Raw genomic sequence first — 26,896 nt, 5'->3', positions numbered from 1 at the left:
CCCCGTGTCCCCTCGCTGGTGTCACCTCATTGAAGTAGGGGTTGTTCCCGCTGCGGCTGCAGGTGCGGAAGTTCTGCTTCCCGATGAGGACCTTCACCACGGGTTTGATGTCCCTGCCCCGCAGCTGGCGGCCCTTGATGACCCTCACCCGGACCTGCGGGGTGGCGGTGACGTGGTGGCCGGGAGGGGACGTCACCCCCCCGGCTGTCACCGCGCCCGTGGGTGCCATACCTGGAAATCCTCTTTCCTGTCCGCAGGGCCCGTCCCGGAGCAGCGGGGTGGCTCCAGTGCCACCTGTCCGAGCGCGGTGTCACCGAGGTCCCCGGCCGCGCCGTGAGGGTCGTAGGAGCAGCAGAAGGTGACGGTGCACTGCAAAGGGACGGTGACACGGGGACAGCGCCCGGGGACACCCCGGGGTGCTGCGGGGTGGGGTGGGGGCTCACCCCCGTGCGCCGCTCCCGGTGGTCCAGCAGTGGGATGTCCCCAAGGGCCATCGGCAGGCTGGGGTTGGCCACCAACTCGTCCAGGGACACCGTGGTGGCACCCAGGTCCCTGTGGGAGAGGGGGACACGGTGAGGGTGGCCGTGCTCAGGGGGGTGACCTCGGGGTGTCCACCCAGGGCTGTCACTCACCCCTGGGGCACCGGGCGGTCCCAGCGCCGCAGGCGCAGGCTCAGCGTGTCCGTGGCACTCAGGGGACACGTGTCCAGCGGCCACACCAGCTCCTGAGCGGGCAGGTGACAAGGGTCAGGGGGTGACCCGTGTGTCCCTGTGCCACCACGGCTCAGCCCAGGGTCACCTCACCTCATTCCAGGCGAGGCTGCGCTCCTCGGGCACCACCTGGGTTCTCCTGGAGGTGCCTGTGTGGGTACAGGAGGGGGTGGTGGCACCTCAGGGTGGGGACATTGGGGTGCCAGGGGAAGCCTGGCACTGGCCCCATGCACAGGGACACCCAGCGCTGTCCCCAGGTGTGGCTGGCACCGTCCCGTCACACGGCGAGGCCACCCCACGATGGTCAATGCCACATGGCCGGTGCCACCCTGTGCCACGGGGACGGCCACCGCCGCGTGCCCAGCCCCGCACCCCACGGTACCTCGGAAGCAGACGGACAGCAGGACACCGGGACCGACGCCAGAGGCCCCGGGAATGTGGACGGCGACCACATGGCACCGCAACATGGCCACGGAGCGCTGGCACCGGGGACAGAGCTGCCACCGAGGGCTGCCACCAGGGTGCCAACCCCGAGGTGCTGTCACCAAGGAGTGCCACCAATGGGCCACCCCGAGGTGCTGTCACCGGTGATGGCTGCAGGTTTGTCACCAAGGGGGTGCCACCAAGGTGCCACCCCCGAGGTGCTGTCACCTGCCGCAGGTTTCTCACCACGGGGCTGCCACCAGTGCGCCAGCCCCAGGTGCCATCAGCCCTCTGGCGAGCAGCACGGCGGTTGGGTTCCCGTGCCCCAGCGCGCCAACGGCGGCCGGCGGCGCGGGCGGCTCTGCCACCCGGTAACGTCCCCGCGTCCCCCCGCGGGACGCTCCGTGACCCTGCGGGAGCGCCCACGGGGGTGTGCGGGGCTGGATGAGCCTCGAGTGTCCCTTCGCCCCGGGGACATTCCCCGATCCCCGCGGGCACTCGGCGGTGCCGCGGGAGCGCGCCCGGCGCACTCGCCCTGAGGGGGAGGCGGGAGCGCGCCCCGCGCAGGCGCGCTGAGGGGCGGGGGGGGGGAGAGGCGGGAGCGCGCCCCGCGCAGGCGCGCTGAGGGGCGGGGGGGGGGGGAGAGGCGGGAGCGCGCCCCGCGCAGGCGCGCTGAGGGGAGGCGGTGAGGGGTGGGAAGGGGGCGGGGCTCCCGCCATGTCGCAGCGCGCCGGGGACCGCGATCGCGACAGGGAGCGCGACAGGGAGCGGGAGCTGCAGTGGTCGGCCCGTAGGATGGGCACGTCGCTGCTGCTGCAGCTGTCGGCGCACGAGCGGGAGCTGGACCTGGTGTGCCTCGACCACAGCTACGCCAAGCCCTGGAGCGCTCACCCCGACGCCAGCGCCGCCCGGCCCGCCCGCCTCCTCTTCCTCACCCCGCGGAGGCACCTCGGCAGCGCCCCGTGAGAGCCCGGGCGGCGGAGAGAACGGCGAGGGGCTGGGAGGGGCGGGGAGGGGGAAATTGGGGGGGTCCTGTGGGGCCGAGGGGGCTGTGAGGGGAAAGGAAGGGGTCCTGTGGGGCCAAGGGGGCTGTGAGGGGAGAGTGGAGGGTTCTGTGGGGCCGAGGGGGCTGTGAGGGAGAAACTGAGGGGGTCCTAGGGCCTGTGAGGGGAAAGGAAGGAGTCTTGTGAGGCTGAGGGGGCTGTGAGGGGGAGCGGGAGGGGTCCTGTGGGGCTCGGGGGAGCCATTTAAGGACTGTGGGGGTCCTGAGGGGCGGGGAACGGCTGTGAAGGAGGAGTTGGGGGGTCATAAGGGCAAGTGGAGGAGTTGTGAGGGGAAAATTTGGGGCCCTGAGGGCCTTGGGGGTGGTCCTGATGGGGGGAGAGGGGCGGTGAAGAGTTTCAGTTTGGGGTGTCCGGGGCTCTCGGTTTGGGGTGTTCAGAGGTCTCGGTTTGGGGTGTTCAGAGGTCTCGGTTTGGGGTGTCCGGGACTCTCGGTTTGGGGTGTCCAGGGGGTCTCGGTTTGGGGTGTCCAGGGGGTCTCGGTTTGGGGTGTCCAGGGGTCTCGGTTTGGGGTCTTCAGAGGTCTCAGTTTGGAGTGTCCAGGGGGTCTCAGTTTGGGGTGTTCAGAGGTCTCGGTTTGGGGTGTCCAGGGGGTCTCGGTTTGGGGTGTCCGGGGGCTCTCGGTTTGGGGTGTCCAGGGGCTCTCGGTTTGGGGTGTCCGGGGGTCTCGGTTTGGGGTGTCCGGGGGTCTCGGTTTGGGGTGTTCAGAGGTCTCGGTTTGGGGTGTCCAGGGGCCACAGTCTTGGTTTGGGGCTCTGAGTGTCTCCGTTTTGGGGCTCTAGGGGTCTTGGTTTCGTGATCCAGGATGATTGGTTTGGGGCTTCAGGGGTATCACTTTGGGGTCCAGGACAGGTCCACGGGCTCGGTTTGGGGGCTCCAGGAGCAGCCAATTCATGGCCCAGGAGTACCCAGGTCCCTGGGTCAACACCGCCCTGTGCATCCCTGGCAGCGTTGTCCAAACGCTCCTGGAGCAGCCTCGGGGCCGTGCCCATTCCCTGGGCAGCCTGGGCAGTGCCCAGCACCCTCTGGGGGAAGAACCTTTCCCAAAATCCATCCTGACCCTTCCCTGGCCCAGCTCAGTCGGGTGGGATCGACCAAATCCCCTGGATCCCCCAAACCTCCCATCCTCGCTGTGACACCCCGTGTCGGTGGCAGGGAGGCCGATGTCCCCATCGACGTGGAGACGGTGACGCCCACGCCGGTGCCACTCTACGACAACCAGAAGGCTCGGAGCGTGATGAACGAGTGCGAGCGGCACGTGATGTTCGCCCGCACCGACGCCGACGCGCCCCCGCCGCCCGACGACTGGGAGGAGCACGTCAACAGGTGGGATGGGAATGCCAGGGAAAGGGAATCCGGGCTGGGAATGCCGGGGAATGGGAATCTGGGCTGGGAGTGCCAGAGAAGGGGAATCCAGGCTGGGAGGAGCACGTCAACAGGTGGGATGGGAAGGCCAGGGAATGGGAATCCAGGCTGGGAGTGCCAGAGAAGGGGAATCCAGCCTGGGAGGAGCACATCAACAGGTGGGATGGGAATGGGGGCTGGGAATGCCGGGGAATGGGAATCTGGGCTGGGAGTGCCAGAGAAAGGGAATCCAGGCTGGGAGGAGCACATCAGCAGGTGGGATGGGAATGCCAGGGAATGGGAATCCAGTCTGAGAATGCCAAGGAGTGGGAATGTGGTCTGGAAGTGCCAGAGAAAGGGAATCCAGGCTGGGAGGAGCACATCAGCAGGTGGGATGGGAATGCCAGGGAACGGGAATCCAGGCTGGGAATGCCGGGGAATGGGAATCCGGGCTGGGAGTGCCAGAGAAAGGGAATCCAGGCTGGGAGGAGCACATCAACAGGTGGGATGGGAATGCCAGGGAGCAGGAATCCAGACTGGGAATGCCAGAGAAAGGGAATCCAGGTTGGGAATGCCAGGGAATGGGAATGTGGGCTGGAAATGCCAGAGAAAGGGAATCCAGGCTGGGAGGAGCACATCAACAGGTGGGCTGGGAATGGGCTGGGAGTGCCAGGGAATGGGAATCCAGGCTGGGAATGCCAGGGAGTGGGAATCCAGTCTGGGAATCTGGGCTGGGAGCAGCCCATCCACAGGTGGGATGGGAACGCCAGCGGACGGGAATTCCAGACTGGGAATTCCAGACTGGCTGCCCGCTCCTGTCAGGGACTTGTGCAGAGCCACAGGGTCCCCGCTGATCCCCCTCTTCCCCAGGCTGAGCCCCTTTCCCAGCTCCCTCAGCCGCTCCTGGGGCTCCAGCCCCTTCCCAGCTCCATTCCCTGCCCTGGACACACTCCAGCCCCTCAGTGTCCTTCTTGTCCTGAGGGGCCAGAACTGACCCCAGCATGGGAGGTGCCCCAGCAGGGCCAGCACAGGGGGAGATCCGGGGAGTTGTTGGGTTCCACGTGGATCCTCAGTTCAGCCGTATTCCAACCTCAGGGGAAGCAAGGATGTGCATGAACTCCAGCCTGTGGAACGCTCCAGGCCTTGATGCAGCCAGGAATGGTTTGGTTGTTTTGTGGGTGACCCCTCTGTGTCTGTCCCCACAGGACGGGCTGGACCATGGCCCAGAACAAGCTGTTCAACAAGATCCACAAAGCGCTGCAGTCGGACAGGCTGGCTCGCCTGGCCAACGAAGGGGTGAGAGGGGCTGCTGTCCGTCCTTCCCGGGAAACACGGGGCGGTCAGGAGGGAAACGTTGGCCCTTGGGTCGTGTAACCTTAAGGAACAGGCAGCTCTGAGCTTCTCTGAGCTGTGATTTTTGTGGAATATCCTGAGCTGGAAGGACTCATCAGGATGATTAATCCAGCCCCTGGCCCTGCACAGACACCTCAAAATCCCACCCTGGGCATCCCTGGCAGCGCTGTCCAAACGCTCCTGGAGCAGCCTCGGGGCCGTGCCCGGCACCCTCTGGGGGAAGAACCTTTCCCAAAATCCATCCTGACCCTCCCTGGCCCAGCTCCAGCCATTCCCTGGGTGCTGTCCCTCACACAGAGCAGGGATCAGAACTTCCCCTTGGAAGTTTTGGATTGCTGTGAGGGCTCCCTTCAGCCTCATCCGTCTCGGACAAATGTCCTCACTCCAGATGGCTTTGTCCTCACTTCCCTGGGGATGGGACTGCGCTGCCGTGCTTGGTCCTCCCCTGAACTGTTATTTGGAAATTCCCGGTTTCCAGGCGTGCAATGAGCCCGTGCTGAGGAGGATCGCGGTGGATAAATGTGCCCGCAGGGTGCGCCAGGCTCTGGCCAGCGTGAACTGGGACACCAAACTCATCCAGTGGCTTCACACGACGCTGGTGGAGACCCTGAGCCTGCCCGTGCTGGCTGCGTACCTGGACGCCCTGCAGACCCTGAAAGGAAAGGTGATAAAAGCAGTGGCAGACTTGGCTGTCACAGGTGACGTTCTCCCTTCACACAGCTGGCACAGGGAAGAGGCTGGAATTGTTATCCCGTGTTTTGGGTGCGTTTTCTCAGTGCCCCCTGGCCTCTGCTTGCAGATCCCCACGCTGATCGACAGGATGCTGCTCTCCTCCACGGCCAAGACAGGAGCAGCAGGGGCAGAGGCGCTGTCCCTGCTGCTCAAGAGACCCTGGGACCCAGCAGTGGGTGTCCTGTCCCATAATAAACCAGTGAGTGCCTGTGGGGGTTTGTGAGGAGTGACAGTCCTGTGTCAGCTTAGGTCTTCCCCTGCTCTGCCTCTGTCCTTCCTCTCCCTGAGCTCTTCTCCCCCTGCTTTAGAGTTGCTCTGTGAATGGGAGGGACCCACAGAGATCCCTGACCCAACCCCTGGCCCTGCACAGACACCCCAAAATCATCCCACCCTGGGCATCCCTGGCAGCGCTGTCCAAACGCTCCTGGAGCAGCCTCGGGGCCGTGCCCGGCACCCTCTGGGGGAAGAACCTTTCCCAAAATCCATCCTGACCCTCCCTGGCCCAGCTCCAGCCATTCCCTGGCTCTGTCCCTGTCCCAGGGAGCAGGGATCGGAGCTGCCCCATGGAAAGAAGGGAGAGTCCCTTCTGTTGGACACGTTCTGCTGGGTATCCTGTGGGAGCTTTGGCTTGGGGAAACAATCAATTAACGAGGGCAAGATCCCTCCCTCTTCCTTGTGGGGCACGGAGGCCTTTCCCAGGGGAACTGCTGTTCCTGACACGGCTCCTGTTGAATTTTGCAGAGCAAACTGCCCGGTTCCCCCCTGATCCTCATAGCTTCCTCCGGCCCCGCCAACTCCATGTTCCCCACGTCCCGACGGCACCGCTTCTGGCAGTCCCAGCTCTCCTGCCTGGGAAAGGTGTGTGGGGCTGGCTCTGAGGGGCTGGGAAAGGTGTGTGGGGCTGGGAAAGGTGTGTGGGGCTGGCTCTGAGGGGCTGGGAAAGGTGTGTGGGGCCGGGAAAGGTGTGTGGGGCTGGCTCTGAGGGGCCGGGAAAGGTGTGTGGGGCCGGGAAAGGTGTGTGGGGCCGGGAAAGGTGTGTGGGGCTGGCTCTGAGGGGCTGGCTCTGAGGGGTTGGCTCTGTGAGGTTGGGAAAGGTGTGTGGGGCTGGCTCTGTGGGCTGTTCCCGACACCCTCAGCAGTGCCGGCTGTTCCCAACACCCTCAGCAGTGCCGGTTGTTCCCCATGCCCCCAGCAGTGCCGGTTGTTCCCAATGCCCTCAGCAGTGCCGGTTATTCCCGACACCCCCAGCAGTGCCGGCTGTTCCCCATGCCCCCAGCAGTGCCGGCTGTTCCCCATGCCCCCAGCAGTGCCGGTTGTTCCCAATGCCCCCAGCAGTGCCGGTTGTTCCCAATGCCCTCAGCAGTGCCGGTTATTCCCGACACCCCCAGCAGTGCCGGCTGTTGCCCCCAGCAGTGCCGGCTGTTCCCCATGCCCCCAGCAGTGCCGGCTGTTCCCCATGCCCCCAGCAGTGCCGGTTGTTCCCAATGCCCACAGCAGTGCCGGTTGTTCCCGACGCCCTCAGCAGTGCCGGTTGTTGCTCCCAGCAGTGCCGGCTGTTCCCCATGCCCGCAGCAGTGCCGGTTGTTGCCCTCAGCAGTGCCGGTTGTTGCCCCCAGCGGTGCCGGTTGTTCCCGACACCCCCAGCAGTGCCGGTTGTTCCCGACGCCCTCAGCAGTGCCGGTTGTTCCCGACGCCCTCAGCAGTGCCAGTTGTTCCCGACGCCCTCAGCAGTGCTGGTTGTTGCCCCCAGCAGTGCCGGCTGTTCCCAACACCCCCAGCAGTGCCGGTTGTTACCCCCAGCAGTGCCGGTTGTTACCCCCAGCAGTGCCAGCTGTTCCCAACACCCGCAGCAGTGCCGGTTATTCCCGATGTTCCCTTTCCCACGCAGGTCATTCCCATCGCCACATCCCTGCTGAACAACGGCAGCGGGGTGGGCGTGCTGCAGTGCCTGGAGCACATGATCGGCGCCGTCAGGGGCAAGGTGGCCGAGGTGAGGGACAGCAGCAGGGCCCTTTGTGCCCCTCAAACCCTGCCCCGTGCCCGGAGAGGCTGTGCCGCCTCAGGGCACCGTCCCATTGCGTGTCCCGATTCTCCAGCCGTGGCTTTGTTTTGTCTCCCCCAGATCCACAACCACTTCTCTCACAAGCAGATCATCCTGATTGGGTGGAACACGGGTGCCTTGGTGGCCTGTCACGTGAGTGCCCCACTCCTCTGCCTCCTCAGGGGAGCTCAGGGAGGGTGTGGAGCTGTTGGAGCAGGTCCAGAGGGAGCCGTGGAAATGCTCCCGGGGCTGGAGCTGGGCTGGGAGAGCTGGGGGTGTTCACCTGGAGAAGGGAAGGCTCCACGGAGAGCTCAGAGCCCCTTGCAGGGCCTGAAGGGGCTCCAGCAGAGCTGGAGAGGGACTGGGGACAAGGGATTCAGAGACAGGACCCAGGGAATGGCTTCCCAGTGGGAAAGGGGAGATTTGGGTGGAATATTGGGAAGGCATTCCTGGCTGTGAGGGTGGAGAGGGGCTGAGATGGAATTCCCAGAGTAGCCGTGGCTGTTCCATCTCTGGAAGTGCCCAAGGCCAGGCTGGATGTGGCTTGGAGCAGCCTGGGACAGTGGGAGGTGTCCCTGCCCATGGCAGGGCTGGAATGGGATGGGGTTTAAGGTCCTTCCCAGCCCAAACCATTCCAGGGCTCTGTGATTCTCCTTATCCAGCAGAGCTGGATTCGAGTGACTGCCGGGGTTCTCTCTGTCCCTGTGCTCGCTGCAAGGCCTGCCTTTGACCTCTGTGGGCGTGGGCCCTTTGCAGTTTGGGTCATTTAATGCTTTTTAATCACCCAGGTGTTGCTATTAAGGTGTTTCTGTGCCTGGCAGAGCAGCCTTCATTCCCGGGGTGTGCTGGGCTCTGGGAGTGCTGACTGCTGTCTCCCTGCCCAGGTTTCAGTGATGGAGTATGTCACTGCTGTCGTGTGCCTCGGCTTCCCGCTGCTCACCGTGGACGGCCCCAGAGGGGTAAGGGTCAGATGGAGCCGCTTAAAGAACTCTGCTCGTCTTTAAACCTCCCTGGATTGTTTTGTGGGATCGTTCCTGGGAGTCCAGAGATAGCTGGCTGATGTTTTGGGGGAATGTGTGTGGGATTTCAGTTTGGAGGAGGTGTTGCTGTCAGAGGACCTTCCTGGGGGCCTGAATCCCTGTTATCCATGTCCTGGCTCCCTGTTATCCGTAGCCTGGATCCTCCTTATCCATGTCCTGGCTCTGTTATCCATGTCCTGGCTCCCTGTTATCCGTAGCCTGGATCCTCCTTATCCATGGCCTGGCTCCCTCCTTATCCATGTCCTGGCTCTGTTATCCATGGCCTGGTTCTGTTATCCATGTCCTGGCTCCCTCATTATCTGTAGCCTGGATCCTCATCATCCGTGTCCTGGCTCCCTCCTTATCCATGTCCTGGTTCCCTCCTTATCCATGTCCTGGCTCCCTCCTTATCCATGTCTTGGTTCTGTTATCCGTGTCCTGGCTCCTCCTTATCCATGTCCTGTCTCTGTTATCCGTGTCCTGGCTCCTCCTTATCCATGGCCTGGTTCTATTATCCATGTCCTGGCTCTGTTATCCATGGCCTGGTTCTGTTATCCATGTCCTGGCTCTGTTTTCCGTGTCCTGGCTCCCTCCTTATCTGTGTCCTGGATCCCTCATTATCCATGGCCCAGCTCTGTTATCCACATCCTGGCTCCCTCGTTATCCCTGGCCTGGCTCCCTCGTTATCCCTGGCCTGGCTCCCTCGTTATCCATGGCCTAGCTCTGTTATCCCTGGCCTGGCTCCCTCGTTATCCATGGCCTGGCTCCTCCTTATCCATGTCCTGGCTCTGTTATCCGTGTCCTGGCTCCCTCCTTATCTGTGTCCTGGATCCCTCATTATCCATGGCCCAGCTCTGTTATCCACATCCTGGCTCCCTCGTTATCCCTGGCCTGGCTCCTTCGTTATCCCTGGCCTGGCTCCCTCGTTATCCCTGGCCTGGCTCCCTCGTTATCCATGGCCTAGCTCTGTTATCCATGGCCTGGCTCCCTCGTTATCCATGGCCTGGCTCCTCCTTATCCATGTCCTGGCTCTGTTATCCGTGTCCTGGCTCCCTCCTTATCCATGGCCTGGCTCCCTCCTTATCCATGGCCTGGCTCCCTGTTATCCATGTCCTGGCTCTGTTATCCGTGTCCTGGCTCCCTCGTTATCCATGGCCTGGCTCCCTGTTATCCATGGCCCAGCTCTGTTATCCATGGCCTGGCTCCCTGTTATCCATGGCCTGGCTCCCTGTTATCCATGGCCCAGCTCTGTTATCCATGGCCTGGCTCCGTGTTATCCATGGCCTGGCTCTGTTATCCATGGCCTGGCTCCCTCCTAATCCATGTCCTGGCTCCGTTATCCATATCCTGGCTCCCTGTAATCCGTGTTATTTCCACGGAGCCCAGAACGCTCCGTTATGAGCCGTGTGTGGCTGGATAGGGAATGATGATGGCCACAGTCACTGTCAGAAGCCGCTCATCCCAAGGGAATTCCCCCTGAAAGGCATTTCCTGGAGCAGGCAGCAGCTCAAGCAGAGCTTCCCTCTGCCCCCAGTGCATCCCACTGGGACTCCCCCCTGGAAGCGTCGCTGTCGCTGCTTCCTCAGCCTCATCCTGGGATTCCGGTGCCATCCCAGCTCAGCCTTCCCAGACTTCCACCCCCTTGCTCCCAACAGGATGTGGATGACCCCCTCCTGGAGATGAAGACCCCGGTGCTCTTTGTGATCGGGCAGAACTCCCTGCAGTGCAACATCGAAGCCATGGAGGATTTCCGGGAGAAGATCCGAGCGGATAACAGCATGGTGGTGGTGGGAGGAGCAGATGACAACCTCAGGTTGGGTGGAGGCTCTGTTCCTGGGAATTCTGGGCAGCGTCTGAGCGTGCTGGGGACATCAGCACCGAATTTGGTGCTGGGATTAGGTGGGAACTGTATGAAAATCCCCAAATTTGATGCTGGGATCATGTGGGAACTGCACGAAAATCCCCCAAATTTGATGCTGGGATCAGATGGGAACTGCACGAAAATCCTCCAAATTTGCTGCTGGGATCAGGTGGGAACTGCACGAAAATCCCCAAATTTGGTGCTGGGATTAGGTGGGAACTGCATAAAAATCCCCAAATTTGGTGCTGGGATCAGGTGGGAACTGCATGAAAATCCCCCAAATTTGGTGCTGGAACTGGATGGGAACTGCACGAAAATCCCCCAAATTTGGTGCTGGGATCAGGTGGGAACTGCACGAAAATCCCCCAGATTTGGTGCTGGGATCATGTGGGAACTGCAGGAAAATCCCCCAAATTTGGTGCTGGGATCAGATGGGAACTGCATGAAAATCCCCCAAATTTGGTGCTGGGATCAGGTGGGAACTGCATGAAAATCCCCCAAATTTTGTGCTGGGATCAGGTGGGAACTGCATGAAAATACCCAGATTTGGTGCTGGGATTAGGTGGGAACTGCATGAAAATCCCCAAATTTGGTGCTGGGATCAGGTGGGAACTGCACGAAAATCCCCAAATTTGGTGCTGGGATCAGGTGGGAACTGCATGAAAATCCCCCAAATTTGGTGCTGGGATCAGGTGGGAACTGCATGAAAATCCCCCAAATTTGGTTCTGGGATTAGGTGGGAACTGCACGAAAATCCCCCAAATTTGGTGCTGGGTTCAGGTGGGAACTGCATGAAAATCCCCAAATTTGGTGCTGGGATTAGGTGGGAACTGCACGAAAATCCCCAAATTTGGTGCTGGGATCAGGTGGGAACTGCATGAAAATCCCCAAATTTGGTGCTGGGATCAGGTGGGAACTGCACGAAAATCCCCCAAATTTGGTGCTGGGTTCAGGTGGGAACTGCACGAAAATCCCCAAATTTGGTGCTGGGATCAGGTGGGAACTGCATGAAAATCCCCCAAATTTGGTGCTGGAACTGGATGGGAACTGCACGAAAATCCCCCAAATTTGGTGCTGGGATCAGGTGGGAACTGCACGAAAATCCCCCAAATTTGGTGCTGGGATCATGTGGGAACTGCAGGAAAATCCCCCAAATTTGGTGCTGGGATCAGGTGGGAACTGCACGAAAATCCCCCAAATTTGGTGCTGGGATCATGTGGGAACTGCATGAAAATCCCCCAAATTTGGTGCTGGGATCAGGTGGGAACTGCATGAAAATCCCCCAAATTTGGTGCTGGGATCAGGTGGGAACTGCATGAAAATCCCCCAAATTTGGTGCTGGGATCAGGTGGGAACTGCATGAAAATCCCCCAAATTTGGTGCTGGGATCAGGTGGGAACTGCATGAAAATCCCCCAAATTTTGTGCTGGGATCAGGTGGGAACTGCACGAAAATCCCCAAATTTGGTGCTGGGATCAGGTGGGAACTGCATGAAAATCCCCCAAATTTGGTGCTGGGATCAGGTGGGAACTGCATGAAAATCCCCCAAATTTGGTGCTGGGATCAGGTGGGAACTGCATGAAAATCCCCCAAATTTGGTGCTGGGATCAGGTGGGAACTGCACGAAAATCCCCAAATTTGGTGCTGGGATCAGGTGGGAACTGCACGAAAATCCCCCAAATTTGGTGCTGGGTTCAGGTGGGAACTGCATGAAAATCCCCAAATTTGGTGCTGGGATTAGGTGGGAACTGCACGAAAATCCCCAAATTTGGTGCTGGAACTGGATGGGAACTGCACGAAAATCCCCAAATTTGGTGCTGGGATCAGGTGGGAACTGCATGAAAATCCCCCACATTTGGTGCTGGGATCAGGTGGGAACTGCATGAAAATCCCCCAAATTTGGTTCTGGGATTAGGTGGGAACTGCACGAAAATCCCCCAAATTTGGTGCTGGGTTCAGGTGGGAACTGCATGAAAATCCCCAAATTTGGTGCTGGGATTAGGTGGGAACTGCATGAAAATCCCCCAAATTTGTCTGTGTTGACAATAACTGTAGGAAAACCCTGTATGGGATTGGGCCTGATTTAGGGCCAGACCCAGCAGCCCAGAGGAGATTTTGGAGCATCACAGGAGTCAGGGATCTCGAGTAGGGAAAATCAGTAAAGCACAGGAAAGAGAGAAACCCAAAACTCTTGATGCTGAGTGTGAAGACAGAGCTCTGAAATATCAGATTGGCTTTGACAAATGCTTTGGGAAGTCCCAGAATGATCTTTCCCCTCAATAGGTGAAGAATGACGGGAACATTTCTGTGGAAAATGGTGATTTCCACCTGGTTTGGTTGTTTTTTTCTTTCCTTTAGGATAAGCAAAGCCAAAAAGAAGTCAGAAGGGCTGACCCAGAGCATGGTGGACAGGTGCATCCAGGTGAGCACAGGAACTTTGCACCTCCAAAAGGAGGAGGAACCTCTGCTGGAATGTCTCAGTGCCCACAGGATTGAAGGGAATCTTCTGACGGGGATTTGGAAGGAGCAGAGCTGTGGGATTCCTGGGGGTGCACCTTAAGCAAGGAGCACTTTCCTGAGTGTCCCGACACATTTTAGGGGAAACCATTGTGGTTTTTTTCCCCTGCATGTCCTAAGTCAGTGATTTGTGAGCTGCGCTGAGAAATCCAAGCTCTGTCTGTGAGGCTTTAGGGATTTTCTGCGGAATATCCAACCCCAGCAGAGCCTTATCCCTGTATCCCCCTGGGAATGCTTCATTTCTTTGCTTCAGGCTGCGGGGCTCCTTCGTTCAGAGACCTGCCCACCTCTGAGTCCCACTCTTTATCCCAAAAATTCCCAGGATGAGATCGCCGACTTCCTGACGGGAGTGCTGACCCGAGCCGAGAGCCACTCGGGCTCCGAGCCCCGCGACCTGGACGCTGAGAAGAAGAAGAAGCCCCGAGATTCCAGCAGGAGGGATCTGTCCTTTGAGCTGCCCGAGAGGAGCAGCAGACCCGCCTCCCCTGCAGCCAAAGTGCCAGCCTCGCCCTCGGGCTCCGAGGTGGGAGCTCTTCCCGGGGTGATTCCGGCTTAGGCTTGTGGAAGGAGAGGCTTTTGTGCTGCTGGAATCTGTGGGGAGAGCTGTGGTGAGGGAGGGGAGAGGATATCGAAGGGGATGTGGCCTCAGGGGAGGTTGAGATGGGACATTAGGAGAAATTGTTTCATTGTAAGGCTTTGGAGCAGGCTGGTGGGGTCACCGACCCTGGGAGCCTTCAAAACACGGGTGGATGTGGCCCTTGGGGACAGGGGTGACCGTGCTGTTGACAATGGGACTTGATGATCTCAAAGGTCTTTTCCAGCCTTAAAAATCCCATGGTGAGGGAAATGAACCTCCAGCCAAAGGCCTGGTGCTCAGAGCCAGGGCTGCCTCGGGCACACGTGGGGCTGAGCTGTCCCTCTCTCCCAGCAGGACCTATCCAGCGTGTCCAGCAGCCCCACATCCAGCCCCAAGACCAAGGTGGCCGCCCTGTCCCTGCCCAAGCCCAGCCAGGTGGGCCCCACGCAGCTGCTGAAGAGGCAGGTGCCGAGGCCAGACACGGTCCTGACCCACAAGCAGGCACAAGGTAATTCCCTGCAGCTTTCCCACCCTGCCAAGCAGCTGGAATTTTGCTCTTTCTCTGTCTGGAGCTGTGTAGGTTTTTATCTTCCGAGTCCTGTGTTGAATTCCGAGCTCCCTGTGGCAGCTTTCTCCACGGCTCAGCCCCCTGTCACGGCCTTGGAGGGTTGGAATTAGGTTGGAAACGGTGTTTCTGTAGCTTGTGGAGCCTTGCTGCTGCTGGGAGTGGGAAGGATTTTCTCTGTGGCTGACCAAACCCTGCTGTAGCCACGCTCTGATCCTTTTGGGAGACCTCACTCTGGTGTCTCCTTCAGGGCTACCTGGGGAGACACCGAAGGTGCTCAGGAGATGGTTGAGGCTGTTGAATTGAGGTGGAAACTGCAGGATTTGGGGGATTTCAGAACCATCTCACAGCAAGTGGCCTGTGGAAAACCTGCTGTGGATAAGAAACCAGCTCGAGCTGTGGGGTCTCGTGTCCTGTCAGAGGCTGGTTAGAAACCTTCAGTCTGGTGGTGAACTCTGGGAGTGCAGGGAATGCTTTTGTGGCTGAGGATCCCTTCTGGCAAATTCCAGCAGCACTCAGGGGATGGTTCTCCATCCTCCCTTCTCTCCTTGCTGTGCTCAGGACGGAGCTGGACAGGTTGCTGGTTGCCACCTGCAGCAGTGACCCTCCACATCCATCCTGCCTCGGGGATGGACTCCAGGGGGAAGCTGGAGCTTGGATCTGCCTCATTTCCTCCACCATGGACTGAAGGGTTGTGTTCCTGTGCTGCTCTAGCTGAGGGAGGCAGGAGCAGGCTCCGTGGTGGAGCCGTGTCCCGCTGCCTGGGTTTGTTGACAGCATTCCTGGCCAGAGCTGCTCGGGGAGGTGCTGGCTCACGTCTGCCAGCTGCTCTCAGCCTCTTGGCACAGCTCAGCCCTGCTCTCCTCCCCGGGCCACCTTTCCTGGTGGCTGGAGAGGGCTCTTTGGTGGGAATGTGCCCCTTGCCGTGTCGGAGCACAGGAGGTTGCCGCGTCTCCGTTGTTCCCCGTGGCTGGATCAGTCGTGTCCGGAGCTCTGCCTGCTCCCAGGTGTCCAGCTGGGGGTCCCAGCGGTGTCCCCAGAGCCCCTGTCCCCCTGCAGATTCGGGCTGTGATACTGTAATTCTCTCTGATTCATTTCAGCTCAGTTCGCTGCTTTTCTGAAACAAAACATGCTGGTGAGGAAAGCTCTTCCTCCTGGCACCTCTTCATGTCTCTTTGGTGAGTATCTCCTCACTTCTCGCTGTCTCTCTCCCTGTCTCCTTCCTTCTCTCTGTCTCTGCTGCCTTCTTCCATCATCCTCCTCTTCCCTTGCGCTGGTTTGGGGCTGTGGCCCGACGTGTCCCCTTGTCCCCTGCTCGGTGCTTTCTCTTTGCTGTGGTTGGAGCTGGAGCCGAGGGCCCACTCAGACTTTTCCTGAGCTCTTCCCTGCTCCCAGTGGTAAAATGCTGGAGTCTGGTTGGCTCTGATGGACTAAAGCTTGGTGGACGTGGGTTTAACCCTTTCCTGTGCTGGGGGTGAGCAGGGGGTGTGACAGAGCTGGGGTGCTGGTGGAGCGTCCCTGATACGTGGGACAGGGACGAGGGACAGCCAGGGGTGGACACACAGCAGCACTGCCCAGCCCGAGGGATTAGGGAAGAACAGAGAGGTCAGGGACAGAGGGATGGCCTTGGGAAAATGGTGATGGAGCAGGGACAGAGCTTTGGGAAGGCAGGGATGGATCAGGGATGGGTTTGGGAAGGCAGGGATGGGTCAGGGACAGAGCTTTGGGAAGGCAGGGATGGATCAGGCACAGAGCTTTGGGAAGGCAGGGATGGAGCAGGGACAGAGGGCAGGGATGGATCAGGGACAGAGGGCAGTGATGGATCCGGGACAGAGCTTTGGGAAGGCAGTGATGGATCAGGGACAGAGGGCAGGGATGGATCAGGGATGGGTTTGGGAAGGCAGGGATGGATCAGGGATGGGTTTGGGAAGGCAGGGATGGATCAGGGACAGAGGGATGGGATGGATCCGGGACAGAGGGGTGGGAAGGCGCTGCTGGATCAGGGACAGGGACGCTGTCTGGACCAGGGGACACAACAGGGGTGCCAGTGTGAGCACCCAGAGGTGACTGAGCGTGCCGTGCTCTGAGGGCTGGGGATGGAGGGTGAGGTCCAGGCTGTCCAGAGATGTGTTTTGTGATCCCTGCGTGGATCTGGGGTCAGCAGAGGGACGAACGTGGAAATCCAAGGCTTTGGGAGGCTGCAGGGTTGTCACTTGAGCTGTCGGTCTCACTTCTCCCTCGCGGTGTCCTCAGGGCTGGGCGCTGCCCTGAGCACCCTGAATGTTCTGCCTTTAACTCCACAACCAACTCCTGAGCCAGGCTCTGCCCCGAGCTGGTGCTTTAAAGGTTTCTTTTCCTCTTGAGCTTGGTTTAAGCATCCCCTGCCCCCTGGAGGAGCCTCGCTGTGAGCCTTCCCCTGTGCCACGAGGGCAGGGGGAGGAATCTCCAGTGGATGTTTCCCTGCTGGATGTGGAGAGCCTGGCCCCAGCCTGGCCTGCCTGCTCAGAGCAGCAAGAGCTAATTAAGAGCTCTGGGTTCATTAGAGCGCCGCCTTGGCTGCCTCAGGTGTCAGATAGGAAGCTGGGTGGAGCCTCTGGTTTGGGAATGGGCTATTCCTTGGGAACACGCAGCCAGCCCTGCCTGGCACGGCTCCCTGTGCCCTTACCCGGGCAGGAACAGGAGGGGACACAGAGGGACCCAGCTGGGTCACTGCTTTACCCGGTGCCTGTGCATGTGCCACTCGCTCTCCTGCTTGGCTGCTGGCCCTGGGCTGGGGGCTGTGGGGCCAGCAGGGCTCTCCTGGATGGTTTGGATGGCGCATGTTGGGAGCTGGGGGCAAACACGGCAATGCTGCACGAGGCGACGGCGCAGCGAGCTTGGCACTGCCCTGGGGAGCGGAGCGGCCCCAAAATGCTCGGGGTCGCCTGAAATGTGGGGATTTGGCTGCAGGCTGGTCCTGCCCTCCCGTGGCTCAAGGTGTGTGGGTGATACACGGCATGGAAATAGGTGCATACACACATTTATTGGTTTATACCCTGTGTCTGGGTCCGGGTGTTTGTCAGTAAAGGAGGGAGGGGCATCTTGGCTTCTGGGCTGTTGAAGACGTGGCTCTGATGCCCAGGAGCCTCTGCAAAGAGGGAATTCTCAGCGTTTCAGGCTGGGCTTTGGGCATTGTACCCCAGTGGTGGCGGCTGTGTGGATGGGCAGGATGTGGCAGCTCATGGCCGTGTCCCTGGGCTGCACTTGTGGCTCCTCTGTGCTTTTTGGGAGGATCGCCCTGGCCTTGGGGAGCTTGTGCTTGAGGCAGGATGGAGTGGAGGTGACAGATCAAAGTCTGCTGTGGAGGAGATTGCTCGGTTTGTGGTGTTTCTGCCCCAGTCCTTTGCAGTGTGGGGTTTTGGGGGGCTTGGCTTCGCTGCAGCACCTCTTCTGCTTGGCTTGGTGCCTCTGAGAACCTGCCCAGCTCCGGGAGGGCTGCTGGGGGATGCTCTGGCTCCGTGTCAGAGCAGCAGCTGGGCTGAGCTGATCTTCTGTGCCTGCAAGTCCACACTTATCCCCTCCCCTGGAGATCAGGGCTGCTGGAGGGGCCTTGAGGCCAGGATTTGGAGATGAAAACACCCCCGTGAAGCCGTGGCATCGCTGCCCGCAGCCGTTTCCCTTCGCTGCAGGGGCAGGGCAGCCCTTCCACCCCATCCTGCCATGGCCTGGGAGCAGCTCGAGCCAATTCCCGGGATGGCAGCGCAGGACAGGCAGGGGTCAGTGCAGGAGAGGAGCAGCGTGGGTTCCAGTGCATGGGAGCTGGGAAGGCTGGCATGGAGGGAGCTGTGGACGTGTGCATGGGCATGTTCCCCTCCCGGCACGCGGAGCCGCCCTGGGTGCTCAAAAAGCTCCTTCTGTGTCCCCCAGTTCCAGTGTCCTCAGAGCACTCGGACGGGGCTGACAGAGAGGATGTGCGTGTGCAGCTGAAGAGGCACCAGACCCCCAGCCCGACCCAGTGCGCCAAAGCCTCCAAACGAGCCAAAATCAAGGTGACCATTGTCTCCCACGGAGATGCTGCGGCCGTGGGCACCGGAGCAGCCCTCAGCACCCAGGCAGAAAGTGAGTTGGGACTGCTCAGCTGCTGTCACCCAGCCCCGAGGGCGCTGCTGTGGGGCGGGGAGGGAGCTGCGGTTCTTTGTCGCTGCGGTTCTTGGTTACCCCTCCCTCGGTTCTTGGTTACCCCTCCCTCGTTTCTGGAGGATTTAGCTGCAGGGAAAAGGTGGCAGCTGCGGCTGTGAGTGCCCGGGCGGGTCTTGGCGGGAGCCTGTTTTCCACGGCGCTTGGAATTCCACGCTCCTGCGCAACACTCGGCCGCGGCCTGGAGCTGGGAGGTGGATCCTGCACCTCCCTCTGGTCCCACACCTCCCTGGAGGCCCCGAGCTGCTGCTGGGAGCAGGATGCTGGTCCTGCCGGACCCCTTGCTCCGTGTTCCGCTCCTCCCGCTGCTGCTTTGAGGGATCGCAGCGAAGTTCCACCCTCTGGAAGAGTTTTGTGCGCTCAAAACCCCCGATGCAGCGGAGCTGCCGGCTCTGCTGATCCCCCCCCCGGGGCCTGGAGTGTGGCACAGCACACTTTGGATGCACATCCAAACAAATCCCGGCTCCCATCGCGCCTCTGCATCCCGGAGAAGCCGCCGTGTCCAAGAAGAGCTGACGTGCTCCGTCTGCTTCCCCTGAGCCTCTGCAAGAGAGGCCAGAAGCCCTCACGGCTGTGCCCCGTGTCCCTGGGGATGTTGCCTTGTCTGGAGCAGTCCTTCCTCGTGCCACAGCTCCACAAAGCAGTCCCTGGTCGTGGAATCAAAGGTCAGCGGCTCCGTTCCGCTGGGAAATCCGAGGTTTTCAAAGCTCTGCTCCTTTCCAAGCACCTCTCTGCCAGCTGAACAGCTCTGAGCTGTGAAAAGACACAAATCCACATCCCTTTGGAAGGTTTCACCTGATCTTCTGGCAGCTTTGAAAACCTCTGGGTTTCCGGAATCTTTTTTTTTTTTTTTTTTTTTTAATTTTTTTTTTATTTTTAATTTTTCCAAACTTCTTTTCACAGAAAGGAAATGAATGGCAGAAGTAAACATGAACCCAAACAAGAATTCCCTCTTTGCCGGGTGTGAGCAGGAGGAATGCACAAGAGAGGAATGCAGTTGTATCCCCAAATGCTGCAATAAACAAATTCCGTGACTCGTCGCATCCCTGTGTATTTTGTAAAGTGTCTTGAATTAAAGAATCCTTACAAAATCACCCAGATCCCCGAAATCCATCGAGGCAGGCATGGAACAGGAGGGGGATTAGTTGGAGACAACCTTTTAGGAGAGAGGTTTGCCTTTGGTGGCGAGGGCCTGACGTTCCCCAAGGGTTTTGGAAGGCGCTGCCTTCGCTCTTGGCTGCCCTCATTCCACGAGTGTTTTATAACTGGATTTTGATCTCCCGGTGTCCAGCGCGGTGCCTCGGGCTGGGATTCCTGGAGAAGATGCTCTGGGAGCTGGATGAGCCCCTGGCCGTGCCTGTGGGTACTCGGAGAAAGGGAGATCCCCGAGGAATCCCAGAGGATTTGTGGGGGACAGGAACTGAGGATTCTCCTTCTTGTTTTGCAGTTGTCTCCGGGAAGCCGCTGCCCGTCGGCCAGTCCGCGTCCAGCGCCAAGGAGCTCTCGGGGCTGCTCTCCTCCCCCAAGTGAGTGGGGATTTGGGAATCTTTTGGGGGTTATTTGCCAGGCAAAGGCTGCCACGGGGAGATCCCTGCACGTGGAGCTTTGTTTTGCTTCCCACTGGAGTTTTCTGGTGTGAGGGAGACTCTGGGGCTCCTGGAAACTCTGTGCCAGCTGGGAATCGAGCCTGGGGGTGGCAGGAGTGGAAGGATTGGGGCTGTGGGTCACGTCTAGTGTGCTTTCCCAAACTCAGGTTTGCTTCTCTCTGTCTTTGTGGGGATTTTGGCAGAAATTCCGTGTTCAATGCTTCCCTTCATTCCGTTCCCTCTGCCAGTCCAACGTTTTTATTGCAAAGACGGGGGGAAAAAAGCCTCAAAGCAGCTCGTGAAGGGCATGAGCTGCCCACAGGGATTTCTGCTGGGGAATGAATCCCATGTTGAGACCTTTTTTATTTCCTAATTTAATCCCAGCTTTGGGGAGCTGGGCTCTGGCTGATCCCATTCCCAGAGCAGCTGTGGCTGTCCCTGGATCCCTGGAAGTGTTGGACAAGGCTTGGAGCAGCCTGGGACAGTGGGAGGTGTCCCTGCCCATGGTGGATGGGCTTTAAGGCCCCTTCCAACCCAAACCACTCCAGGATCTGGGAGAGGAGAGGATGAAGAGCTGTTTTTAGGTAGAAAGCGGGTTTTAAACAGGGCAAGTTAGACAGGGAGCGCAGTGGCCCTGCAGGGTCGGTGCCTCTGGTGCAGGGTGACCCCCAGGAGATGCACACAACTCTTCCAGTTTGGAAATCCATGGCTTTTCCCTGAAGTAATTCTCATCTTGGCTGCTGCCCCTGCACACAGGGAAACTTCTCTTGGAATTGATGATCTTTAAAGCTTTTCCCAACCTTCCCACTCCTGTGATTCCCCTGCTTCGGGTTCTGTAGCTCAGCTCCCTCCTTCCCGAGCCCGGGTTGGTCTGGGCAGTGCCAGCTGGCTGCCAAAGCTGTCCCTGCCTGCCCTGGGCAGTTTCACCCCTCACTGGGGCCTCTCCCTTCCCTCTTAGGCTGAGCTCAGCAGCAGCAGAGGCCTCGCTGAGCCCCGCTCCGGCCGGGATCCCCAGCAGCTCGGCCCCCAGCGCCTTCCACGCCCTGCAGAGCCGGCTGGTGGCCAGCAGCACCCACGGCCTGCAGGCCCAGCCCGCCCCTGCCCTCCCAGGTACCCGCCCTGCCCTCGGGAGGGGAGGAGAAGGTCAGCCAGGCTCACGGGGTTGGGGGGAGGCTCTCGAGGTGGGGTTTGTGGCTTGGGGTGCAGCAGGTGGCGTGGGAACGGTGCCATTTGTGTGCAACGAGGCCTCCTCTGTCTCACAGGTCACCCCTCTGTAGCTGCAGCAGGGAAATGTCCCCGTGCCAGGGGGGTTTTGGGTGGATTTTGGGAAAGGTTCTTCCCCCAGAGGGTGCTGGGCACTGCCCAGGGAAAGGGCACGGCCTCGAGGCTGCTCCAGGAGCATTTGGACAACCAGGGATGCCCAGGGTGGGATTTTGGGGTGTCTGTGCAGGGCCAGGGGTTGGATCAGTGATCCCAGTGGGTCCCTTCCCACTTGGGACATTCCATGATCCCATAAAACATGCTGTGGGAGGATCCCCAGTGACCTCGGGGTGCTGCTCATTGCAGAGCAGCTTCACAGCCCTGCCACAGCCCCACAGGTTGGTGCTGGTGAATCCTCCCAGCCTGACTTTCCTCTTCTCTGGGTGTTTCAGGAGCAGCCTCTGCCAGCAGCCTGCTCCAGGGGCTGAGCTTCAGCCTGCAGGACATCGGCACCAAGTCCTCGAGCCTCCCTGCCAGCGTGGCTGCTGCCGCCTCACCTGTGCAGGTGAGCAGCCTTCGGACATCCCACAGGGGAGCTGGCTGGGTGGGAGGGGACGTTTTGGGAGCCTGGATAGGCCCCCTGGACCAGAAGAGAGGAGGGGTGGGCACTCAGCGTGCTCTGAAGTGAGCTGAGGCCTGGAAGGGGCTCTGGGAGAAGCTGTTCCTGTGCAGCCACCCACGAACGGCTGAGTTCGAGAACAGATGAGAGGGATCAGCGATCATCCCCTGGGAAATCCTGGGAAAACCCCACCTGGCACCTCTCAGGCAGCGCTCCCTGTCCCTCCAGTGACCTCAGGGAGGTCATTTTGTCCCAGTCAGAGTTTCAGGCTCAAATGAGATGTGCAGGCCGGGAGGGACAAATCCACTCAGGGACTCAGCCCTGCCCATGTGGGCCAGGGAGAAGCGTGGAACTCCACAAGGCCTCTGGCTGGAGAGGGAGAGCGGCCATCCCGGCCTGTCCTGTCCTCCCAGGAGCTCAGGGCTTGTGTCTGTTCTTGCAGAGCTCGGCCGTGAAGGCGCCCACGGCCCTGCAGAGCCTGGGTGCCATCACCACGGACACCGGCGCCATCGTCCGCACCATCCCCGTGGCCACCTCCCTGTCCCTGGGGGCCTCGGCCAGCGGCAAGCCCACGGCCATCCACCAGCTGCTGACCAACGGGGGGCTGGCCAAGCTGGCCAGCAGCCTCCCGGGGCTGGCCCAGATCTCCAACCAGGCTGCAGGTGAGCGGGAGGGAGGGCAGGGAGGTGCTGCCGGTGCCTGCAACGTTCCCAACGCTTCTCCTGCTCTCTGGGCTGGTGGTTCCCGAGCAGCCCCCTCTGAGGGTGTTCTGGTTTGGCCAAATTTAGAAATATATCCTCTGAGAGAAGGCACAAGCAACCCTCCCCCACCAGGTTCGGGAAAAAATAAATTTTCCTCGAGGGAAAGTGAAGGAGATAAAGCTATTTATTTAACGAACACACGGGAAAGGAAAATAATGCTAAATAATAAAATCTTTCGCTGTGGAGGAAAAACCTGAGAAAATGTTAAAGTCCTCCCTTTGTTCTCCTCGGAGCTGGGGCTTGGGCCAGGGCCAGGCCTTCTGTGCCCGGTGGAAAGTCCTCCCGATGTGCTCTGATATTGAAGCAATCAAGCAGTCCAGTAGAAAAGGGGAAAAATCCGAAATTCCAGGGAAGGAAAAATTCAACTCTCAGTCTCTCTCCGGAGAACAAAGCAGCTGAATCACTGGCCAAAAAATCTGTTCTGGGCTCAGCAAGCCAGGTGCTTCCTCCCTCCCCTGCCACAGCAGGGAAACAAATTGCTCTCTGTGTGTGACCTTGAACAAGCTGCAAACTGCTTTGCAAAAGTTTTGCTCCGTTTTTTTCCTTCCCCCTCTCAGGCTCAGTTTAGAGGCACAGAAAGGCGCAAGAATTAATTTCTGGGCATAGGGCAGCGATATGGGATCCACATCATAAAATCACCCCAAGACAGAGGGGAAGCTGCAGCCCGGTTTGGAGGTGGCCTGCACCATCCCCTGTGTCTCAGGGACATTTTTCCGTGGGCTCTGCAGGCCTGAAGGCCCCGACGACCATCACGGTGACGCTGCGGGGCCAGCCCGGCCGCGTGGGCACCCTGAGCCAGGCGGCGCTGGGGACGGCGCAGCCCCAGCCGGAGGAGCAGACACAGGGCCCGCAGGTAATGGGGACACCTTTGCCATGGGAATGTGGCCGTGGCTGCTCGCCTGAGCTGCTCCTGGCCCTCACAGGTGTGTGGCTGTGCTGGGGAGGTGTCCCTGTCCCACCTCGGGGGTGTGAAGGGGGGGTGACAAAACCCGGGGTGTTTGTTGTTGTTGTGTCACTTTAGGTTTGAGTGGCTTTGATGTTGTGGAATGGTTTGGGTTGGAAGGGCCTTAAATCCCCATCCAGTGCCATGGGCAGGGACACCTTCCACTGTCCCAGGGTGCTCCAAGCCCCAGTGTCCGGCCTGGACACTTCCAGGGTTGGGGCAGCCACAGCTCCTCTGGGAACTGCATCCCAGCCTCTCCTCACCCTCACAGGGAAGAATTCCTTCCCAACATCCCATCTAAACCTTCCCACACTGGTGCTGCGCCGAGGGAATCTCCAGCTAGGCTTGGAGAACTGACATCCACGTGGGAATTGTCGCTGCAGCTCCAGGTTTTCCTGGCAGGAACGGATCGTGGTGGGAGGAGGGAAGCTGTTGGAGTCTCTCTGCTCCCTCAGGAGGGTGGCTTGGCCATGCTGCCTGGAGCTGTTCCTCTGGGAAATGCTGCTCCTGCCTCTCCGTGCCCTGCTGTGAGGCCAGGCCCTGCGGATGTTGGGAATTCTGCCCTCTTTTCCCTCAGAGCTGCCCGGTTCCTGCGCTGTTTCCTTGTGCAGCTCCCCAGTCCTGCTCTCTCACTCACCCCGTGCTGTGGAACCACAGCTCCAGGGCTGTGTCTGCTGGACACAGATTCCTGGGGGAGGTGGATCACTGACAGGAGGAAAAGCTCAGTCTTTGGGCTCCCAGCACATTCCAGGTGCTGTCCCAAGGATCCTGGCTGCCTTCCTGCTCCCAGGAATCTTGGTGTGGCTGCCAGGTCGGAGAGGGGATTTTTGTTGTGGGCACAGTGTGGGTTTGGGCACTGCAGCATGGACCTCTCGTCCCCAAATCCTGGGGCAAAAGGGGTAAAATTACTGCAGGATCAGCTCCAGTTCCCAGCAGGGATCAGCTCCGGTTCCCAGCAGGGATCAGCTCAGCATTCCCCTGGGATCGGCTCCAGTTCCCCCTTGGGATCAGCTCCAGTTCCCACTGGGGCATCAGCTCCAGTTTCCAGCAGGGATCACTTCACCCTTGGGATTAGTTCCAGTTCAGTTCCCCCTTTGGGATCAGCTCCAGTTCATTTCCCAGCAGGAATCAGCTCCAGCTCCAGTTCCCACTGGGGGACCAGCTCCAGTTCCCACTGGTGACCAGTTCCAGTTCCCAGCAGGGATTTAGGGCTGGCACTGAGGTGCTGGGATCACTCCAGCTCGGCAGGGTTGCTTTGTTGTGGCTTTTTCCCCTCTCCCGCGGGATGTTCCCACTTCTGCTCCCACTCAGCAGGCCCTGGGCAGGGTGAGCTCTGGTGGACAGGCAGAGCCATCTTCCCTTTGCATCCTCACGGGATCCCAGAATGATTTACCTTGGGAGAGACCTCAGATGTGTCTCATTCCGAGGGCAGGGAGGCTCTGTAGCTTTGCTGGGCTGGCTCGAGCTGTGGAGGTGCTGGAATATATTTAGGGATGCATTATCCTGCTGCTGGAGAAGCCTCTGGATGGGAGTTGGGTGAGGACTGACAGCAGCAGCCATAAATCCTTGATGTGACCCGTGCTGCCTCGGATGCAGAATCCTGGCTAAATCTCAGGATTTGGGAGCATCCACATCCTTCTTCCCTCGACTTTCTTCCAGTCACTGAGCTCAGAGCTCAGTGCAGAGCTGGGAACTCTGAGCTGGTCCCCCTCAGGTCCCACCTGGGGCCAGTCACTTGGTGAAATTCCGTGTCGGAGGCAGCTTCGGTGCTCTTCAGCCACCCCTCAGAGCTGCTGTGCTTCCCTCGCTGTCCCTGGCACCTGTGAGACCCTCGGAGCCCCCAGCAGGAGGGAGGGAGCTTGGCACGGACGGGCTCCAGGGCGGAAGGGGTTCGGGAGCGGGTTCATTGCTGCGGGCGGTTTGGAGCTGGATGCGGGATCCCGACTCTCCGTGCGGGGCTGAGCTTTGCGTGGCCGAGGCGGGGCTTTGGTTGTGCTTCAGAAGCACAAACTGGAAGCTGCACCCCCAGGAAACCACGGGGGCAGCTGCGAGGCTTTGTCCCTGCTCGTAGCCCTGACAGCAGCGGGGCTATGGAACCGGAACCGGCCGGGCTTCCTGGAGCGTGGAACGGCCCAAACAGCCCCGGGGCTTCGGCCCCGCTCTGCTCGGCAGCGGCCGGAGGTGAAATTCCCGTCGGAATTCCAGCCTCGGCAGCAAATTCCCGTCGGAATTCCAGCCTCGGTGTGCTCGGGAGCAAATTCCCGTCGGAATTCCAGCCCTGCTGTGCTCAGCGGTGGCTGGAGATGAAATTCCCTTCGTAATTCCAGTCTCGGTGTGCTCGGGAGCAAATTCCCTTCGGAATCCCAGCCCCTGCTATGCTCAGCAGCAAATTCCCTTCGGAATTCCCGCCCCGGTGTGCTCAGGAGCAAATTCCCTTTGGAATTCCAGCCCTGCTGTGCTCGGCAGCAAATTCCCGTTGGAATTCCAGCCTCGGTGTGCTCAGCAGCAAATCCCCGTTGGAATTCCAGCCCTGCTGTGTTCAGCAGCAAATTCCCTTCGGAATTCCAGCCCTGGTGTGCTCAGCAGGAAATTCCCTTTGGAATTCCAGCCTCGGTGTGCTCGGGAGCAAATTCCCTTCGGAATTCCAGCCCCTGCTGTGCTTGGCAGCAAATTCCTTTTGGAATTCCAGCCCCTACTGTGCTCAGCAGCAAATTCCCTTTGGAATTCCAGCCCCTGCTGTGCTTGGCAGCAAATTCCCTTTGGAATTCCAGCCTTGCTGTGCTTGGTGCCTGCCGGGGATGAAATTCCCTTCAGAATTCCAGCCTCGGTGTGCTCGGCAGCAAATTCCCTTTGGAATTCCAGCTCCTGCTGTGCTCAGCAGCAAATTCCCTTTGGAATTCCAGCCCTGCTGTGCTCAGCAGCGGCCAGAGATGAATTCCCTTCGGAATTCCAGCCCCACCGTGCCTGCTCAGGAAGCTGGGATTTAAATCTGGGGCTGTGCCCGGAGCAGCTGAGCTGCGCTTTGGGGTGGGCACCTCCCGTTCCTCCCCGGGCAGCCCACGGGAGGTGGGAGCCCCAGGGGTCTCCGGTCGGTGCCGGTGGGAGCAGGGGGAGGCGGATCCAGAGCCGGTGCAGCTGGGAAGCGAGAGCACGGAGTAAACCTGGCTTTGTCCTCTCCAGAAACTGCTCCGGACGGGGTTGGACGCTGTGGGGGTGGCCCCTGCAGGGTGGGCACGGCCAGGGATCGGTGCTGGCTCACAGCTCTGTGCCCTGGGGAGGTTCGCAGTGCCAGGCCTGGAGCTGGCCGTGAGTTTGGGGCGAGGGTGGCACGAGAAGAGCTCGGAGTCCAGCCCTTGGGAGCAGGAACCTCCTTCCCTTCTTGCAGTCTCGCTCCCACGGGCAGGAATT

The 26,896-nt window shown here is 59.9% G+C and overlaps 2 protein-coding genes and 1 long non-coding RNA gene across 13 annotated transcripts in view; 2 read left to right on the top strand and 1 right to left on the bottom strand.

Moving 5' to 3' along the window:
• FER1L5 (fer-1 like family member 5) overlaps positions 1-1,682 on the bottom strand; it is a 38,139-nt gene extending 36,457 nt beyond the window's left edge. The window contains exons 1-6 of the mRNA XM_032091809.1: positions 1,093-1,682; positions 804-859; positions 633-724; positions 444-552; positions 232-369; positions 26-154 (exon numbers count right to left, since the gene is read on the bottom strand). Coding sequence (XP_031947700.1) covers positions 26-154; positions 232-369; positions 444-552; positions 633-724; positions 804-859; positions 1,093-1,177 — 609 coding nt within the window. The 5' untranslated portion in view covers positions 1,178-1,682. The remainder of the gene's footprint in view (positions 1-25; positions 155-231; positions 370-443; positions 553-632; positions 725-803; positions 860-1,092) is intronic.
• Positions 1,683-1,833: 151 nt separating this feature from the next.
• The window catches only part of KANSL3 (KAT8 regulatory NSL complex subunit 3), a 40,003-nt gene continuing 14,940 nt past the window's right edge, over positions 1,834-26,896 (top strand). For 3 of the 11 annotated variants that reach the window (XM_032092298.1, XM_032092299.1, XM_032092300.1), the window contains exons 1-20: positions 1,834-2,095; positions 3,350-3,520; positions 4,744-4,834; positions 5,370-5,555; positions 5,691-5,822; positions 6,365-6,481; positions 7,512-7,613; positions 7,746-7,817; positions 8,549-8,623; positions 10,339-10,496; positions 12,903-12,966; positions 13,384-13,584; positions 13,993-14,146; positions 15,304-15,381; positions 18,110-18,301; positions 19,827-19,905; positions 20,924-21,108; positions 21,618-21,730; positions 22,227-22,446; positions 23,274-23,398. In XM_032092298.1, the coding sequence (XP_031948189.1) occupies positions 1,851-2,095; positions 3,350-3,520; positions 4,744-4,834; positions 5,370-5,555; positions 5,691-5,822; positions 6,365-6,481; positions 7,512-7,613; positions 7,746-7,817; positions 8,549-8,623; positions 10,339-10,496; positions 12,903-12,966; positions 13,384-13,584; positions 13,993-14,146; positions 15,304-15,381; positions 18,110-18,301; positions 19,827-19,905; positions 20,924-21,108; positions 21,618-21,730; positions 22,227-22,446; positions 23,274-23,398 (2,760 nt within the window). In that variant the 5' untranslated portion in view covers positions 1,834-1,850. Of the gene's footprint in view, positions 2,096-3,349; positions 3,521-3,604; positions 3,634-4,743; positions 4,835-5,369; positions 5,556-5,690; positions 5,823-6,364; positions 6,482-7,511; positions 7,614-7,745; positions 7,818-8,548; positions 8,624-10,338; positions 10,497-12,902; positions 12,967-13,383; positions 13,585-13,992; positions 14,147-15,303; positions 15,382-18,109; positions 18,302-19,826; positions 19,906-20,923; positions 21,109-21,617; positions 21,731-22,226; positions 22,447-23,273; positions 24,605-26,896 lie in introns of those variants that run through there. The other 8 variants (XM_032092291.1, XM_032092290.1, XM_032092296.1 and 5 more) reach the window with 8 other exon arrangements.
• On the top strand, positions 10,506-11,466 carry LOC116435755. The gene is made up of 2 exons (XR_004236845.1): positions 10,506-10,799; positions 11,107-11,466. It is a non-coding gene; the product is annotated as an uncharacterized LOC116435755 (long non-coding RNA).

This window comes from Corvus moneduloides, chromosome 27, assembly GCF_009650955.1.
Source record: "Corvus moneduloides isolate bCorMon1 chromosome 27, bCorMon1.pri, whole genome shotgun sequence".
NCBI lineage: Eukaryota > Metazoa > Chordata > Aves > Passeriformes > Corvidae > Corvus > Corvus moneduloides.
The sequence above is the reverse complement of the archived record's forward strand: the minus strand, read 5'-3'. Positions and strand labels throughout refer to the sequence as shown.